Here is a 17,330-nt window from a genome sequence, read left to right on the forward strand (position 1 = left end):
CTCATAGCAAAGAACAACTACACATTGCAGAGGACAATGTTAACACAACACCACGCACTCAAATTGATTTATCATCAAAAATATCTTTGCACAACACCAACATCATCCCAATCAATTGAATTGAGGTTTGTTTTCCACCTATTATTGATAATACTAGCAACCAACATCCAATGGTAACAAAGTCAATCTGGTGTAAGGAAAATGACTTTATACAGTGTTACTACTCCTCATGATTTAACACAAAATTTGCCAAATAATGTGACTCAAATTTTGTAGTGTGATCATTGAAAGGCTGCTACGAATGCTAAGTACGAAGCACTGAGACAATGTGGAACATGGACATTAGTTGAACCACCCTTAGTGCCCCTATCATTGGCAATAAATGGGTCTTTTCTATTAAAAGAAACAACAAGGTGATATTATGAGATATAAAGCCAAGTTTGTTGCCAAAGACTTTCTCCAAATTGAAGGGACCGATTATGAACAAAATTTTCCCCTGTGATCAGACCATCCACATCGAATTGTCCTTAGCATTGCTAGGGGGTGTACATAAAATAATTAAATTGTGTTAACCAATTAAAAAATTATAACCACATTTCGGTTAACCAATTTAATAAAACAATTTTAAAAATTATATCCATATTATTAAAAAGTGGTTAACCAAAATCAAATTTTAAAAACTGATTTTTAATCGGTTAACCAAAACTAAAATAAAATTTTATACAATTTTTGTGATCAAATTGGTTAATCGATTATTTTATAAAATCGGTTAAAAACCAGTTTTTTATTTTGGTTTTTGAAAAATTCAATTTTTTATGTAAAAATCGGTTTTTTAAAAAAATCGGTTATTTTTTAAAATTGATTTTTATTTTTATAATCAATTAAAAATCGGTTTTTGAATTTTTTAACTGGTTAATAACCAATTTTATCATATAAAACCAATTTGATTAATTAACCAAATTATATTTTTGACTAACCAAAAAATAAGTTTGATTTTTGGATTAACTAAATCATGTACCACCCTAAGCATTGCTCTATCTCAAGGATGGGTTATGACTTATGAGGCAATTTGACTTCAATAATGCCTTCTTAAATGGCATTCTCACTAAACAATTCTATATGACACAGCCTTAGGGCTTTGAACTCTCAACTAGAAAACTAGAATACAAACTAAATATTCTTTATGGCCTTTAAAATGGAACCAAGAGCATGGTTCTCGACTTCAAAATCTACTTTGCAACACTTTGGATTCAATAGCATTGTTTTTGATACTTCTCTTTTTATTAGACAAACCTCAACCTATATTACTTATATGCTCATTTATGTAGATGATATTGTTGTCACAAGTAATAATGCTCAAGAAATTGAAGTTTTAATACCCAAATTAAATACTATTTTTCCATTGAAAGACCTGAGAAGTTTCAACTTCTTCCTTTATCCTGAAGTCACTTATCAGAATGACGGCAACATCATGTAATCTCAAAAAAAAAATATGCTAGAGTTAGTAATAAAAATTGGCATGATAAATGCCAATCCAATGCCAACCCTAATGCTTTCCAACCTCAAATCATTTGTCAATGATTCTGATCCCTTTGATAATCCAAAACTATATAGGTTCATGGTAAGAATTTTGTAATATTTAGCTATAACAAGACCTGACTTGGATTATTCTGTTAATCGTGTGTCTTAGCATTGAATGGGTTGCTTACTTCTCAATATGGAGATATAAACAAAGTGATATCAGTAACAGACTAACAATATTTAAAGATGCAAAAACGAAAACAACTGCCGAATTTATTAGGAGACTACTATAGTTTTCACCATGATTTGTGTTAGAGAATCATTAGAATCAATTTAGATCAATTAGTATCGTCTATATTTATATAGCATATCTGTACATTAATTGTAGGATTCTATGTCTTTATTACTTTGATTCATTTAGCACCTATAAATACCCCTTGTATATTCTACCTGATATACAACTCAATAATACACTTTTCACATCATTCTCTCAGTCTCTTGTTTCTATCATGGTATCAAGAGCTTAGGTCTTTTTTTTTCAATGAATATTAGTTCATAGCCTCTTTGTTTTTTCCTTGTCGGCAGTGTTCTTTGGCCTCCTTTTTCGTTCTGTTTTTGACGCTTTGGTTCGTCACCCCCATAACCATCTTGTTCGTCTTGTTGCCGTGATTCCAATGCAACCAGAACCGTCGCCATCCGCCGCCAGACGCGCCTCCACGCGCCGCCGAAAGACGCTGCCACGACCAGGTTGATCTTCCTCCAGATTCCACCCATGCCTCTTTGCTCGCAATTTTCGAGCTATTTCCGATGCTTTGGTTCGTCACCTCCAGCATCATCATGTTCTTCTCTCCGTCAGCTTTCCAACGCCGCCAACTACCACCGCACGCGCCCCCACGCGCCGTCATAAGATTGCTGTCCACCACCATTCTTTCTCATCCAGAAGCTTCAGCAGCCGTTGGATCTTCGTGCAGATTGGACGTCCTTGGATCGTCCACGTGTCACAAGGCAAGCTGGTTGGATAACCTTGACCCGCGACGACCCAACCCGACCCGCCTTTGACCCACGTGCCACCTGTCGGCAGCGTGCCTCCTTCCGCCAATCCAGTGCTGCCACGTGTCGTCACTCGCTGACGTGGCACTAACGTCACTGCTGACGTGGCGCCAAGTGGACCCTCCCTAAGGTTTTTTGGTGAGCTCTTTCCGATTCCGCGCTCTGTTTTCTCGTTTTCTGCTCCGAATTTGCAGTTTTCTTCTTCCTTTGCTATTTCTTCTATTACTATGGAAAAATCGGATGTCTTTCAGCCTATCCCTGTTATTCTTAATGGCTCCAACTATGCACATTGGGTTGAAGCCATGCGAGGATTTCTTAAAGGGAGAAAATTATGGCGATATGTGACTGGTGATATTGCTTGTCCTGTTAAGCCAACTGTATCCAAAGATGGTGCCTCCAAATCCAAGGAGGATGCTGAGAAGGAGAAGGACTATGCAGAGAAATTGGAAGATTGGGATAGTAAAAATCATCAGATTATCACCTGGTTTCGCAACACTTCTACTCCTGGCATTCACTTACAGTTTGGGTGTTTTGAAACTGCTAAAGAGGTATGGGATCATTTGGCGAAACGTTATACTATCTCTGATCTCTCTCATCAGTACCAACTGCTTAAGGAACTTCATAGCCTTAAGCAAGAACGTGGCCAAGCAGTTTTTGATTTTCTTGCTCAGATGGAGATTATTTGGGATCAGTTGACCTCCTGTGAGCCTGTTCTTAAAGATCCCACTGATGCTAAGGCATATGAGGATTATCGGAACCGGATACGTCTCATCCAATTTCTGATGGCACTTACTGATGACTATGAGCCGGTCAGGGCTTCTCTTCTTCATCAGAATCCCTTGCCTAGTCTTAAAGATGCTCTTCCTCGTCTTAAGTCTGAAGAAATGCGCTTGGGATTGCTTCATTCTAAAAGTGAAACTGTCTTTGCTGCCACCGACAGAAAGGGAAAAATCTGTCGCAATTGTAATCGGCCTGGGCATTCCTTCTCCGACTGTCCTTCTATTGAATGTCGTAAGTGCAAACAAAAAGGCCACATTGGCTCCAACTGCCCGAAACTGTTCTGTCATTATTGTAAGCTCTCGGGTCACTTGATTGCTACCTGTCCTACTGGACCACCACGCTCAGATCAGAACAAGTATCAACCTCGTCCCAACAACTCTTCGCATGTGCCTGCCTCTGCTGCTGCTGCTACTACTGAGTCCACCTCTTCCACATCTCTCAACACACCTTCTGTCTCTCCATCAGATATTGAAACCCTTCTTCGGCAACTTCTCTCTTTTTCTGGTAATACCCCCGCTACTCTTTCCACCCCTCCAGGTAATTCTAAATGGTATTTTGATTCTGATTGTTTCAATCATATGTCTCCTTTGCGTCATCTTTTTTCGTCGTTGTCTCCCACTACAAATGCACCTTCTGTTAACACTGCTAATGGTTCCCTCTTGCATGCAACACATCACGGGGTTATTTCACAGTCCAATATTCATCTTTCTGATGCTTATTTTATTCCAAAATTGAATTTTAATCTTATCTCTGTCGGTCAGCTTGTTGAACTTGGTTTTGATGTCATTTTTTCAAATTCTGGATGTCGTGTGCAGGATCGTCAGACGGGAAAGATCATCGGGACTGGATGTAAGGTCGGACGCTTATTTGAGCTCGAGAACCTTCATGTTCCCTCTACTAATCTCTGTGCTGCTTCCTCTCCATCTACTCTTCACTTGTGGCACCGACGTCTTGCCCATAGCTCCTTAGGCAAATTACGTCCTCTTATATCTACGGGTGTTTTAGGTCAAGTTCAAAATGAGTCTTTAGATTGCATTTCTTGTCGTACTGCAAAACAACCTGCCTTATCCTTTACTAATAATACCTCTATTGCATGCTCTCCTTTTGATCTTATTCATTCTGATGTTTGGGGACCCGCTCCCACCGCTTTTATGGGAGGGGCTCGATATTTTGTCCTCTTTATTGATGATTATTCCCGTTTTACTTGGGTCTATTTGATGACTAATCGTTGTGAGTTGCCTCAGATTTATATTAACTTTGCCACTATGGTTCGAACTCAGTTTTCAAAGGTCATTAAAATTTTCAGACGTGATAATGCTATGGAATATCGTGACTCCAAACTTTTAAATTTTCTCGCTGAACAAGGTACTTTGTCCGAGTTTTCTTGTCCTGGTACCTCTTAACAAAATGGCAGAGCTGAGCGTAAACACCGTCATATTCTTGACTCTGTCCGTGCGATGCTTATTTCCTCTTCCTGTCCTGAGCGTGCTTGGGGTGAAGCTGTCCTCACTGCTGTTCATGCTATCAATAGACTCCCTTCTTCTGTTCTTGGTAACACTACTCCCTTTGAGCGTCTTTATCGTACTTTTCCCGATTACAGTTCTCTCCGTGTTTTTGGTTGTGTCTGTTTTGTCCTTCTTCAGCCTCATGAACATAATAAGCTTGAACATCGGGCTCGCATGTGTTGTTTTCTTGGGTATGCTTCTGAACATAAGGGTTATCGTTGTTGGGATCCTATCTCTCGCCGTATTCGTATATCTCGTCATGTTGTCTTCTGGGAACATCACATGTTCTCTAGTTTTTCCTCCTTTGAGTCCATTCCTTCTACTCAATCACCGTTTTTTACTAATCCAAATGTTGATCTCTTTCCTAGTGATGATACTACAGGGTCTACCCCAAGTCTACCACTCGAGGCTCCTGATCCTCCACCTTCTCCATCTCCCGATGATTCCAGTCCGGACGGCGATCCCGCTCCTAGCGTCATGCCTCCTCCTCCCACTCGTTCTTCTAGGGTAAGGAATCCCCCTCCTCATCTTCTTGATTATCATTGCTTTTCTACTATAAGTCATTCAGAGAAGCCTCCACAAATCCAAATTGGCAACAAGCAATGCAGGAAGAAATACAGGCACTTGAAAAAGCACACACTTGGGATTTGGTTGATCCTCCTTCTGATCAGGAAGTTGTGGGCAGTAGATGGGTATACAAGATCAAGACTCACTCTGATGGCTCTATTGACCGTTATAAGGCACGATTGGTTGCTCAAGGTTGTACGCAAGAGTATGGTATTGATTATGAAGAAACTTTTGCTCCTGTTGCTCGCCTTACGTCTGTTAGAGCTCTCCTTGCCATTGCTGCGGTTAAAAGATGGTCTCTCAGTCAGATGGATGTGAAGAATGCATTTCTTAATGGGGATTTGAAACAGAGAGTCTATATGAAACCACTTCCAGGATATCCTTGTCCTTCCAGTAAGGTTTGTCTCCTTCGCAAGGCACTTTATGGACTTAAGCAAGCTCCTCGTGAATGGTTTGACAAGTTCAGCACTACCATTTGCAGTCTTCGCTTTATTTCTAGTCCTCATGAGAATGCACTTTTCATTCGTAAAAGCGACCGTCGAGTTGTTCTTCTACTTTTGTATGTTGATGACATGATCATTACTGGAGATGATGTTGATGGTATCTCTGATCTCAAGACCTCACTTCAGCGTACCTTTGAGATGAAGGATCTTGGTTCTCTCAGCTATTTTCTTGGTCTCGAGGTCATCTCCACAGATGATGGCATTTATCTCTCTCAGGCTAAGTATGCTTCAGATCTCCTTGCTCGCGCTGGGATTACAGATAGTCGCACTGAGTCTACTCCTCTTGAGCCTAATGTTTGATTTACCCCTATGGATGGCACTGTTTTGGATAATCCGATACTTTATCGCCAGTTAGTTGGCGGTCTCGTCTACTTGACTGTCACCCGACCAGACATTGCCTATCCAGTTCATGTCCTCAGCCAGTTCTTGTCTGCTCCCCGTACTACTCACTATGCGGCAGTTCTTCGCATTCTTCGGTATGTCAAAGGCACTCTTTTTCATGGCCTTTATTTTTCTGCCCATTCCTCTTTGACCCTTCAGGCATACTCTGATGCTGATTGGGCTGGTGATCCCACTGATCGTCGTTCTACTACTGGTTATTGTTTGTTTCTTGGCGACGCTCTCATCTCTTGGCGTGCTAAGAAGCAAACGTTCACTGCTCGCTCAAGCACAGAAGCTGAGTATCGTGCCCTTGCTGACACCACTGCTGAGGTTATCTCGGTTCGTTGGCTTCTCGAAGATCTGGGTGCTCCTCAGTCGTCTCCTACTGATGTCTTTTGTGATAACCGCAGTGCTATTCAGATTGCCCACAATGATGTGTTTCATGAACGCACCAAACATATTGAGATTGATTGTCATTTTGTTCGGCAACGAATCTTTATTGATGCTGTTCGTCTCATTGCTGTTGGGACACTGGATCAGACTGCTGATATCTTCACGAAAGCTCATCACCCGACTCGCTTTCGGATTCTGTTATCCAAACTCAAGTTGGTATCCTTAGCTCCCACTTGAGTTTGAGGGGGGATGTTAGAGAATCATTAGAATCAATTTAGATCAATTAGTATCGTCTATATTTATATAGCATATCTGTACATTAATTGTAGGATTCTATGTCTTTATTACTTTGATTCATTTAGCACCTATAAATACCCCTTGTATATTGTACCTGATACACAACTCAATAATACACTTTTCACATCATTCTCTCAGTCTCTTGTTTCTATCAATTTGTTAGGTGTAACTGGTGTACTTCTCATTGTATTCCCTGTTATATTTGTTATTCTATTTGCATACTGCATTGGACACCTCAACTTCTTAAGGAGGTAAAATTGTTTTATAAATCATTTGATCAATAAAATCTTATTCTTGTGTTTCTGACTTTCTATACGATATTTGTTAAGTGTATTTTCTGACATGCTTTTCCTATTGTTTGCTCCGACCACAAAATAAACTGAGGAGCAAAAATTTTTGCTATCAAAATAATCAGTTAATTAGTATCGATTCTTCTATCTTTCTTTTTTTGTTTTACTATTATATTATATTTACATAGGATTATAAAATTTTATTTGGTTTTTTATTTTAATTTATGTGTTTTTAAAATTTTTGTATATTTATTTATAATTTTATATATCATTTCAATATAATTCGATTATTCCAGTTAAACTTTTAAACTGATAAAATAGTAAACAGAGCGATTCAATGACCGATTGATTTTTAGAACCTTAATATTATCTAACGAGTAACTAAATACTCATTAAAATAAGATTATGACTCTTAATTATTTATTGTAACTTTTGTCAAAGTCTATTATTTGTAGACCAATTTATATACTAAGGATAACATTATGAAATTTAGATTCTAGCCACTAATCATTTTTATTTTTGAACATGTGAGAAGAAGACTACGAGAGCATGGTGGATGAGATGGAAGATAGACAAGGAGTGAAAAACAGAAGAAGATTTAGGAAAACCATCCATAAAGTGATCAAATGAGTTTTACATGTAAACGATTTTTCTATAGTCATAATACATGATAGAACTCAATGATATCATTTGATCCATGTAGCCGACCCCACTTAATGGGATAAGACTTTAGTATTGTTGTTGTTGTATTAATTTTTTGTTTATATAATAAATTATACCCATATTTAATATAATGATATAATATATTTATTTTAATTAAATATATATTAAAAATTAAAATATACAAAATATATTTTTTTTAAAAAAGAAAACTTGGCACAATAAAAAATTAGAAAAATAAAAAGAAACAAGCACAAATATAAATAAAGACACAAACTAAACTACTCAAACACAATATCCTACACACTATCATGTCATTTAGGCTGCGTTTGTTTACAAAGACAAGACACTGAGACATAGACACTGAGACACAAAATCGTATTTGACAGAGGAGACATGGACAGAGACAATGTGTTCAGAAACACTGAATTAGTGTATTTTGTATCATCTTGACAGGAAGGACACAGAGACACTAACAAGGAACACAACTTATTTTTTATTTTTTCTTTCATTATTTTTGTTAATTTTTCATAATTATATTTTTTATTATTATATTTTTCATCTCAAATTTTTTGAATGAAAAAAAATAGAATAAATTGAATTTTCATAATTTGTTCTAGTTTATCGCCAAACAGAATACAAGAACACAAAATTTGTGTCTCTGTCCATCAGTGTCTTGTCCTATCCTGTTCTCAGTGTCTTGTCCTGTTCTGTTCTCGAAAACAAACGCAGCCCTAAAGTCTAAAATATATAGAATACATTTGTTTTTAAATAAAAATGATAAATTAACAAATTAAAATACAATTAAACTAATAATTTTTTGTGTGTTTATTTTTTATTATTTTACAATATAAATACGATCAAACTAATATTTATTTATAATTTTTTATTGTGCTAAGTTTTCTTTTTACTGTAAATTAATGTGTTCTCCAACTTTACCTATGGTCACAAATTTTTCTTTTCCATTATCACGAAAAGTTACAAAGCCTTCATCATATTTGTCAAGTTTGATGAAAAATGTAAATTTTTTGATCATGTACTTAGAGCATCTACTATCCAAGTTCCACATATCATTCTTTTTCTTGGATGCTAGGAAAAACTGCACAATACTTTTAAGTGACCTTAGGTATCCAAATCATTTTGGATCTTTTAATATTAAATCTTCTTGGTTACCCAAGAACATTGTATTTGACAATCATTTTGTAAACTTTATCACCAATTTTTCTTTCAAAGATGAAATACTGAATAGATAAACCAACCCGATTGCATGTATGACAAAAGTTTTTAGTTGCTGATTTTTCAATGTGATTAGGTTTTGAAAGCTTAAGTTTTTGGACGTTGAGGCTTCATTTTCAATGCATGATTTTTTAAAAATAGATTCAGATTTTTCTTGATACCGCAACCCAGCCTTCACAATCAGAGGTCTTTGACTAGTTAAAAATTTGTTCAAATTTTTAGGACTTTAGGCGAGTTTAACTATGTCTTGATTTAAACCCTTAATCACTTTATACAATCTTTCATTTTCTTCAATGCAATTCAAGTATGCAACAATATAATGCTTTCCATCAAGACTTTTAATTTCATATCTAAGCCGTTTGTTTTCTTCGACATGATCAATATTATTTTCGGCTTCTTTTAATTTTTTTTTTGAGGTAAGCATTTTCAACCTTTAAAATGTCATTTTCAAATTCAAGTTCATGGCATTGGTTCAAAAAATTTCTAATTTTTTCAATGAGATCATCAATCATAAGATAGGGTTCTTCATTAGAGGGTTCAAGAAAGATTATCTTATTATGGTGACTGTGATCAGCTATTAAACATGCTTGAAAGTTGTGGTCTGATTCATCATCCTCTTCAGTGTCGTTTTTCAGATCTTTTCAAGAAATTATAAGTCTCTTCTTCTTGTCCTTCTGAGACTTGTCTTCTCTCTTTAACTTGGGACAATCATATTTGTAATGTCCAACTTCTTTGCAGTTGTGACAAATGACCTTGTTTATGTCCTGTTTTGGTTCTTTTGAGCTGCATTCTCTGTTCCTTTCTTTTTGTCTCATAAGTCTTCTAAAGTTTCTAGAAAAAGGCACAATCTCGTCATCTGATAAACAATCACTGGATTCATCATCCAATAATTTAACAAAATATTTAAGAGCCACTCCTTTCTTTTTTGTGTCATTTTTTATGTGAGTGATTTCATATGCTAATAACTTTTCTCTGAGTTTATCATAGGTCATTTGGCTTAGGTTATTGCTTTCATAGATAACAGTAGTCTTGGTTTTTCACTCTTTTGTTAGGCTTCTCAAGATTTTTCTCACCAGCACTTGTTCATAATGAGTAATCTCCATGGTATCCAAGCTATTAATGATGATAGAGTACCTCTCAAATATTTCATCTATTGATTCTCCTTCCTTCATAGAAAATATTTCATACTCTTTGCTCAGTATGTCGATTCTTGTTTCTTTAACTTGTGTAGTGCCCTCATGTGTAACTTGGAGCTTATCCTACATTTCTTTTGCTGTTTTGCATCTTGAAACTTTTCGGTATTTCTCGAATTTGATGGTACAGTTTAAGATGTTGACAGCCTTGACATTGACTTCACCTTTTTTTTGTCATCATCATTCCACTCTGTTTCAGCTTTAGGAGTAACAACACCTTCAGCACTTGTTTTGGTTGTAATCTGAGGACCATTAATGATTATCTTCTAGAAGTTGTAGTCTATTGATTGAACAAAGATCTTCATTCTTTCTTTCTAGTAGTTGTGGGTTTTCCATTAAAAAATAGAGGTCTATTATTTGATTGCCCTTCAGTTAGTGTGTAAGCCACTAAGTTGGATCCCATATTGTTTGTCATTTGGATCCTTCCTCCAAGTTGTGAAGCTTGGTCTTTTTGAGACCAAACTCTGATATCAATTGATGGATATCAGTGGATAAGAGAAGGGGTTGAATCTTGGCATCTTTTTACTTTGCTTTCAAACTGAGAATCTGTTGAGTCACTTTGAGTAGAAATTTGGGAGACACTTTGGTTTTGTCTTTCGTCGAGGGGATGAGTCAAAACATAATAATGAGCACGTTGTATTTCAGTGAAGTATAGCTGGATAGAATATTCAGGAGATAATTTTGTTTTGTCTCCTAAAGTGCAGAACCAAAACCAGAAAAGAGAAAGAGAGAACAACCATATATCATGGTTCAGCTACTTAATACAATGTAGACTACATCCAGTCTCCATCACAACAACTCATTATCTTTGAACAAGATTACAACCACCAATTTTTTCTAGGATTCTACCCAATCCTATTTGGGACAAATCCAGTTTCTAACCTAAACCAGATTTGACTAGGAATTCACCCTAACTTTTAACAACAAAGTGCTCGTCCAACTTATAAGAGAATTCTCTCAAGATCATGAAAACAAAACAGAAAAACTTACAAAAGATTTTTGAAATAAATATAGGCTTTTTTCCAAGTCTAACTCTCTTGCCTTTTTTCACTCAATGACTTTTTTCATACAATCCCCGTAGTATTGCCTTTTACCATTTAAAACAAAGAAAGATTAGACTGAGAAAATAAGATATTCAATGAGAACCATGAATGAGAAGAAGATAATAGCTCTACAAGCTATAGGAACCCAAACTTGTACTCTCATTCTTTGCTATAATCCTTGGCCGTTCACCTCTTTAATAGAGGAGTGAAGCTTCCAAAACTTGAAACTTGCTTCAGCACTTGTTTGACTTCTCCCAAAAATCAGAAGTAGCAACGGTGTTACAAAGGAGAGATAGAGTAGAGGCAGTGATTGAGTCATACATCCATCCATATCTTCTATCTCCTCTTTCAACCCTTTTCATCTTGCTTATTGAATTTAAACCTTTCATTCTTGCTTTAGTTCCAAGTTATATTTTTGAATGTTGATTCACAGTCGAGCTTCATCATCTTCAACATTTTCAACTTTCTACTTCTGTGCATACAAAGAGATGATTTCTTCAACGACTTACAATAAAGCACAAATCTAGAAATATGTCTCTAATGATGCTTTGGAAGTGATTTTTACTTTTAGCCCTAACCTCTTTGACTTCCTTCTTCTTTGATTGAATTGGTAACCCACCTTTTGTTTTCTTGATTTTGCTTAACTCAGAGTTTTTCTTTTTCTTGCTTTGCTTAAGAGAAATCACATGGAGTTGGACAAAGAGAAGAGAAAGATTGGTTTCGGTAGTGTGATATTTAGTTCAAATGGGAATGAAATTAAATTACTTAGTTAGCAACCAACTGAATAATTGGACTTGAATGTGGACCACCAATTTAGGCTTATTTATAGATATGGGCCCACTTCATCAATTTGAGGCCTGAAGCATTTCTTTGTTTTAGATAGGGATTTGTTGTTGTAATCAACAATTCTTTGAGCTTGAATGTATGTGTGTGTGGGCTTGTTTTCTTGCTTCTTGGGCCAGTGTGACTAAATTAATTTTCTACACACTAAACGAACTAATTACACATATAATTAACTTTTAATCTAATAATATGTTTAGTCATCATCTCTAAAATGTTATTAGTTCTTCAAACTCAATCGTTTTCTTCACCCTACTTGTCAAGCCTTCCTCCAAATCTCCTCAAGTTAGAATCTTCTAATTTTTTGCTTAGCTTTGTTCGGGTCACCTGATAAGTTAATGAGGATGGGGCAATAGTATGATTTATACCTGTAAAGATGTTGCACAGTTGTCTTTGAGCTGGCCTTTCTCCATTCAAGATTTGCAAAGTCTCTGTCTAGACATTCTTATGTATTATTTTCTGCGGGTTGACCATTTGTCCAAGTGAAAGAATGACCAACATAGCCCGGTCCTAAAGACCAATGTCTAGAACATCTTAAAATCCCTTTATTTGTGAATGGATGACTCTATTTCTTCCTAATTTCTCATGTTGGCTTAGGACCTGGTTAAAATCTCCAAACATCATCCATAGCATATTCGATACACTACAAAGAGCTTTAATTAAATCTCAACTCACATGTTTATTCTGATTTTTCGGACAGCTATAAAACTCTGTTGCTCTCCACTTTTAGTTATCATCTTTCTGAACCACCTCTATATGGTTAATCGACATTGAGGTAATGTGAACCTCCAACAAGCTATCCCACAAACATGTCAAACCTCCATCCCTTTGTCTTTCTTCTCCTTGGCAATCTACACTAACAATATTCCCGAGTCCTACACTATATTTGGTATTGTTATCTCCTCTGATTTCTTCCTTGTTTCTATAAGGAAAACAAAGTTGGGATCTTTTTTGTTTAATAAGCTTATGCAAACTCTCATTGCCCATAGGTTCCCAATCCCACAACACTTCCAATTTATGATTTTCATGCCTCTCGGCAGAGCTGTCTCTGCCTTTCCAATCATTGAAGTGATTGTTATCTTCTTAATCTGTGGTTCTCCTCCCTCCCGTACCCCCTTTCCTCTCACTCCCATCAACTTAGTATATGAGATTCACAGTTCAAATTGTACGTGCTTTCAATTGGAAAAGAACGAGAAATCTATTTTGATTCCCAAAACCATCGTAATGACATGAATTTATTTTTTCTTCCTGCTACAGATGATTGATGATCAAGATTTGAGTTTCTTTGCCAATTTCCTTGGCATCTTCATTTTTGTACTGGTGATAGCTTACCAATTTGTTATGGATGATCCAAAGTATACAGGAAACTAGGGTACTCTGAATTTCACTGCTGTTGTGCTCATTCTGCTCACTGCTAGTACTCTAAATTTTACTACATTGTTGTGCTTTTTGTGCTCATTGTTTTTAGGAAAAGTATAGGTAGATAATAAAAATATTAAACAATGTGAACAATGAATGTATCGGATGTTCATTTCACTAGGTATACGGATGGTTATTCTAATATTAAGATTTAGGTGGATAATTTGGAGGTGTAGTGTGTTTTTATTTGATCGGTGGTTGTTCATGTTATTCAAAAAAGTCATTAGTTAGTTCAATGAAATTTTTTTGTGACTATCTTAATGAGTTCAATTATGATATAATGACTAATGAATGATAAATTGTTAATAATTGAAGATCAAATGTTATATTAGATTTTGGTTGATAAAGTGTTTTAAATTTGGAAGATATTTTAAAATTTATATTAAACTATAACTATGTTTTAGAGTATTATTTATAATTTATTTATTATATTATTATAAAACGATTTTTCGGTTAGACTACAGTTAAACTGATTAGACTAATGAACCAGTAATTAAAATGGTTCGATGATTGATTCGATTTTCAAAACCTTGTTTTGGTTTTGTTTTCTTATGCTCAAGTTTTTTTCCCCAAAATGTTCAGCTTTTAGCCATGGACCCTACCGCTTGGATCCGTCCCTCCTGTCAATTGTATCCTGTCCCTACGTGTATCCCTTTTTTAAAAAGTGTTTCCACATTTATCTTGATCGTAGCCATAATAAACTTGCATTGCTTCTTAACAGTCTCAAAGATGGAGCACTCCCTCCTTTACTTTTTCCATGCTTGTTGCAATTTATTTGCCCTAATTTGACAATTTTGCAGTATTTTGGAAGTCTCCAAATTTGAAGTTTGACTTCTATAATGTCGAATTCCTTCTCAAATGAATTTTCATTCCTCTCTCGAATTTTCACTATGACCTATGAGTTTCTAAAGAACCATGGGTTGTCTCTGAAGGCTTTGTCCAGATAAAAAAAATATTATTTGGTTAGTTATATAAATTCGAATAAGACAAGTATGTTGCACAATATAATACGTAAAATTATTTGGTATATATAAAAAATAATATAATTTTTATCTCTGGAAAGAAAAAGAGAAAAAATGAGATATATAATTGACAAATAATAATATTTATACATGTGTACTTGTGAAACTAATTAGAATGATTAGATCGAAATTGAAAAATAAAGAAGAATGAGAAAAAATGATAGGATATAAGAAGGAAAGAAGAGAGTGAGCGAAACGAAAGAGGCGAAAAATTTTAGGTGAAGAAGATAATATTGTATGACAAATGTGATTTTATATATTGAAAATAAATAGAAATATATTTTATATGAGAAAATAAAATAAGTTTTATAATTTAATTATATCTATTAAAAAAATAACATATCAAGTAATTTAAAGAGTAGAGATATTAATTTGAGTCAAATTAACCTACCATGCTTCTAAAAGGGATGAGTTTTTTAATCATTGACTAGATTTTGGATGGTGGATATGAGATAGGCATAAGTAGTAAGTAGTTGATGCTCTGAAGAGTATCTATTCTGGATATATATAAATGACAGAAATTAATTAAAGAATAGAAGTAAAAATGGTGTTATTCAAATATATTGTTGCATGACGTGTAATTCATAAATGTGAATCTGTAAGATTTAGTAACTTGCAAAATGTAGGTTACGTTTTGACTGCAACAGGAAAAGAAAAAGCTGCATGCACGCTACAAAACACAGCTTGCGTTCGGCAGGGAAGGTGCTTCAAGTTTGAAAATGTTTCCCTACTCTCTGCATGCAGACAAGGACTACTGTGTTGACCGCCTGAGAACTTCCAAAATGAAAGTTTTGTTTGGCAACTGTCAGGGCCAAAACGTAGATTGCGTTTGGCAGACTCTCTGGCTGCATGAACACCACGTGTTGGAGGAGAGCGGTGATGGAGTCTTTAAAACACAAAATGCAGAAAAAAAGGAAAGAAGAGTGAAAAGGCTTGCTGAGAGAGAGCTTAGTGAGGGGTTCTTGTAAGGTTGTGCTGAGAGTTTGTGAGAGGAAGAAGAAGAATAGAAGGTTTAAGATAGATATTATAAAACAAAAAATAGTTAGGGCATGATTTTACTAAATTTAAAGAATACATTATTGAATATTTGGATCATTCTCAATGGATAAATAATTTTTTTTAATATTTAATGATATATATATATATATTTGAATTTTATTTATTTATGTTATAGTTGGTAATTTTATTATTATTATCATTATTATTAATATTATTATTACGGTTTATTATTGCTACTGTTGTTGTTGTTATATTTGAGTAATTATTACTATAATGAGTATATTATTATTTGTTTATGATAGTGATTATGATAATGCGAATAATTTATTATTATTTTTTAATAATTAATAATACTTTTTAATAATTTATTATTATTTTTTACGATAATAATAATACTGTTTAAAAAATGCATGACCGTTATCTTGTTTTTATTAATAATTATAAATATATAAGTAACTGTTATTATTAACATTTTATTAACATAGTATTATTTAAAAAAAATGACACGGTTCATGAAAATTTTAATTATTATTATTAGTAGTAGATTATTATTATTATTAGTAACCGTAACCGTATTATTATTATTATTATTATTATTATTATTATTATTATTATTATTATTATTATTATTATTATTATTAGTGTTTTCGGTTTTAGGAAAACAAGTATTGAATTAATTATGATTATTATGTTGTTCCATGTTTATAATAATTAGTGTATAAACTCGTTCTCAGCACAGAAAAATTTATAAAAGTAAAAAAAAATTATATGTTTTGATATTTAAAACAAAAATACAAAATAATTATTATTTTAAGAAATTTATAAAATTATTATCAAAATTAAACTTTAACTTAAAAAAGGGAGTAATAATTATTTTATATCTTTTAAAATAAAATAAAATAATTATACACTAATACAGAATTTAAAATAAAATTAACATATTTACATTAGAATCCTATTTTTTCAAAGACTTCTCTATAAACAACATTGATGGTTGAATTTGCAGACATTCCTACGTGATTCATAAGTAAAACTTTTAAACCTCTCTTACTCTTAACTCTTGAAAGTGCCACATATAGTTGGCCATGTGTAAAAACTGGTCTGGGCAAGTACAATCCAACGTGAGATAAAGTTTGTCTCTGAGACTTATTAATTGTCATGGCAAACGATACTATTATGGGAAACTGTCTTCGTTGGAATCTAATTGGGACGGTTTCATTTGTTGGTACCATATTCATTCTTGGAATCAAAGCAATATGACCAACATTGTTACCCGTTAAGACTTCACATTCTATGACATGATTTTCAACCTTCCTAACTTGTAGTCTTGTACCATTACAAAGACTACTGGATTGGTCAATATTCCTTAGTAACATCATCGGAACACCAACCTTGAGTATTAATTTATGTGGAGGAAAACCAGAACAATTTATGCTATTCAATAATTCAGGACCATAGAGATCTAGTTGACACTCCATATTTCCTTCATCCATACAAATAGAATCCGAACTAAGATATAATTTTTCCCCTCCAGGAATGATAGCCATCAGATGGTTGTTGACCTCTTCAACAATGTCTAGTGTGGGAGCCAGTATAGTTCTTGCTTTGAAAAAATCCTTTGAGGACATGTT

General features: G+C 34.5%; 1 protein-coding gene across 1 annotated transcript; it reads right to left on the bottom strand.

Annotated features, from left to right (window-relative positions):
* Window positions 1-16,646: 16,646 nt before the first annotated feature.
* LOC140183824 (uncharacterized) lies at window positions 16,647-17,327 on the bottom strand. The gene has a single exon (XM_072233248.1). It carries the CDS (start codon window positions 17,325-17,327, stop codon window positions 16,647-16,649), a length of 681 nt encoding a protein of 226 aa, XP_072089349.1.
* Between the last annotated feature and the right edge of the window lie 3 nt (window positions 17,328-17,330).

Source organism: Arachis hypogaea, chromosome 1 (genome assembly GCF_003086295.3).
Source record: "Arachis hypogaea cultivar Tifrunner chromosome 1, arahy.Tifrunner.gnm2.J5K5, whole genome shotgun sequence".
NCBI lineage: Eukaryota > Viridiplantae > Streptophyta > Magnoliopsida > Fabales > Fabaceae > Arachis > Arachis hypogaea.

Excerpts from the sequence above, each read along its gene's own strand:
- LOC140183824 (XM_072233248.1), bottom strand. The coding sequence starts at position 17,327 with ATGTCCTCAAAGGATTTTTTCAAAGCAAGAACTATACTGGCTCCCACA.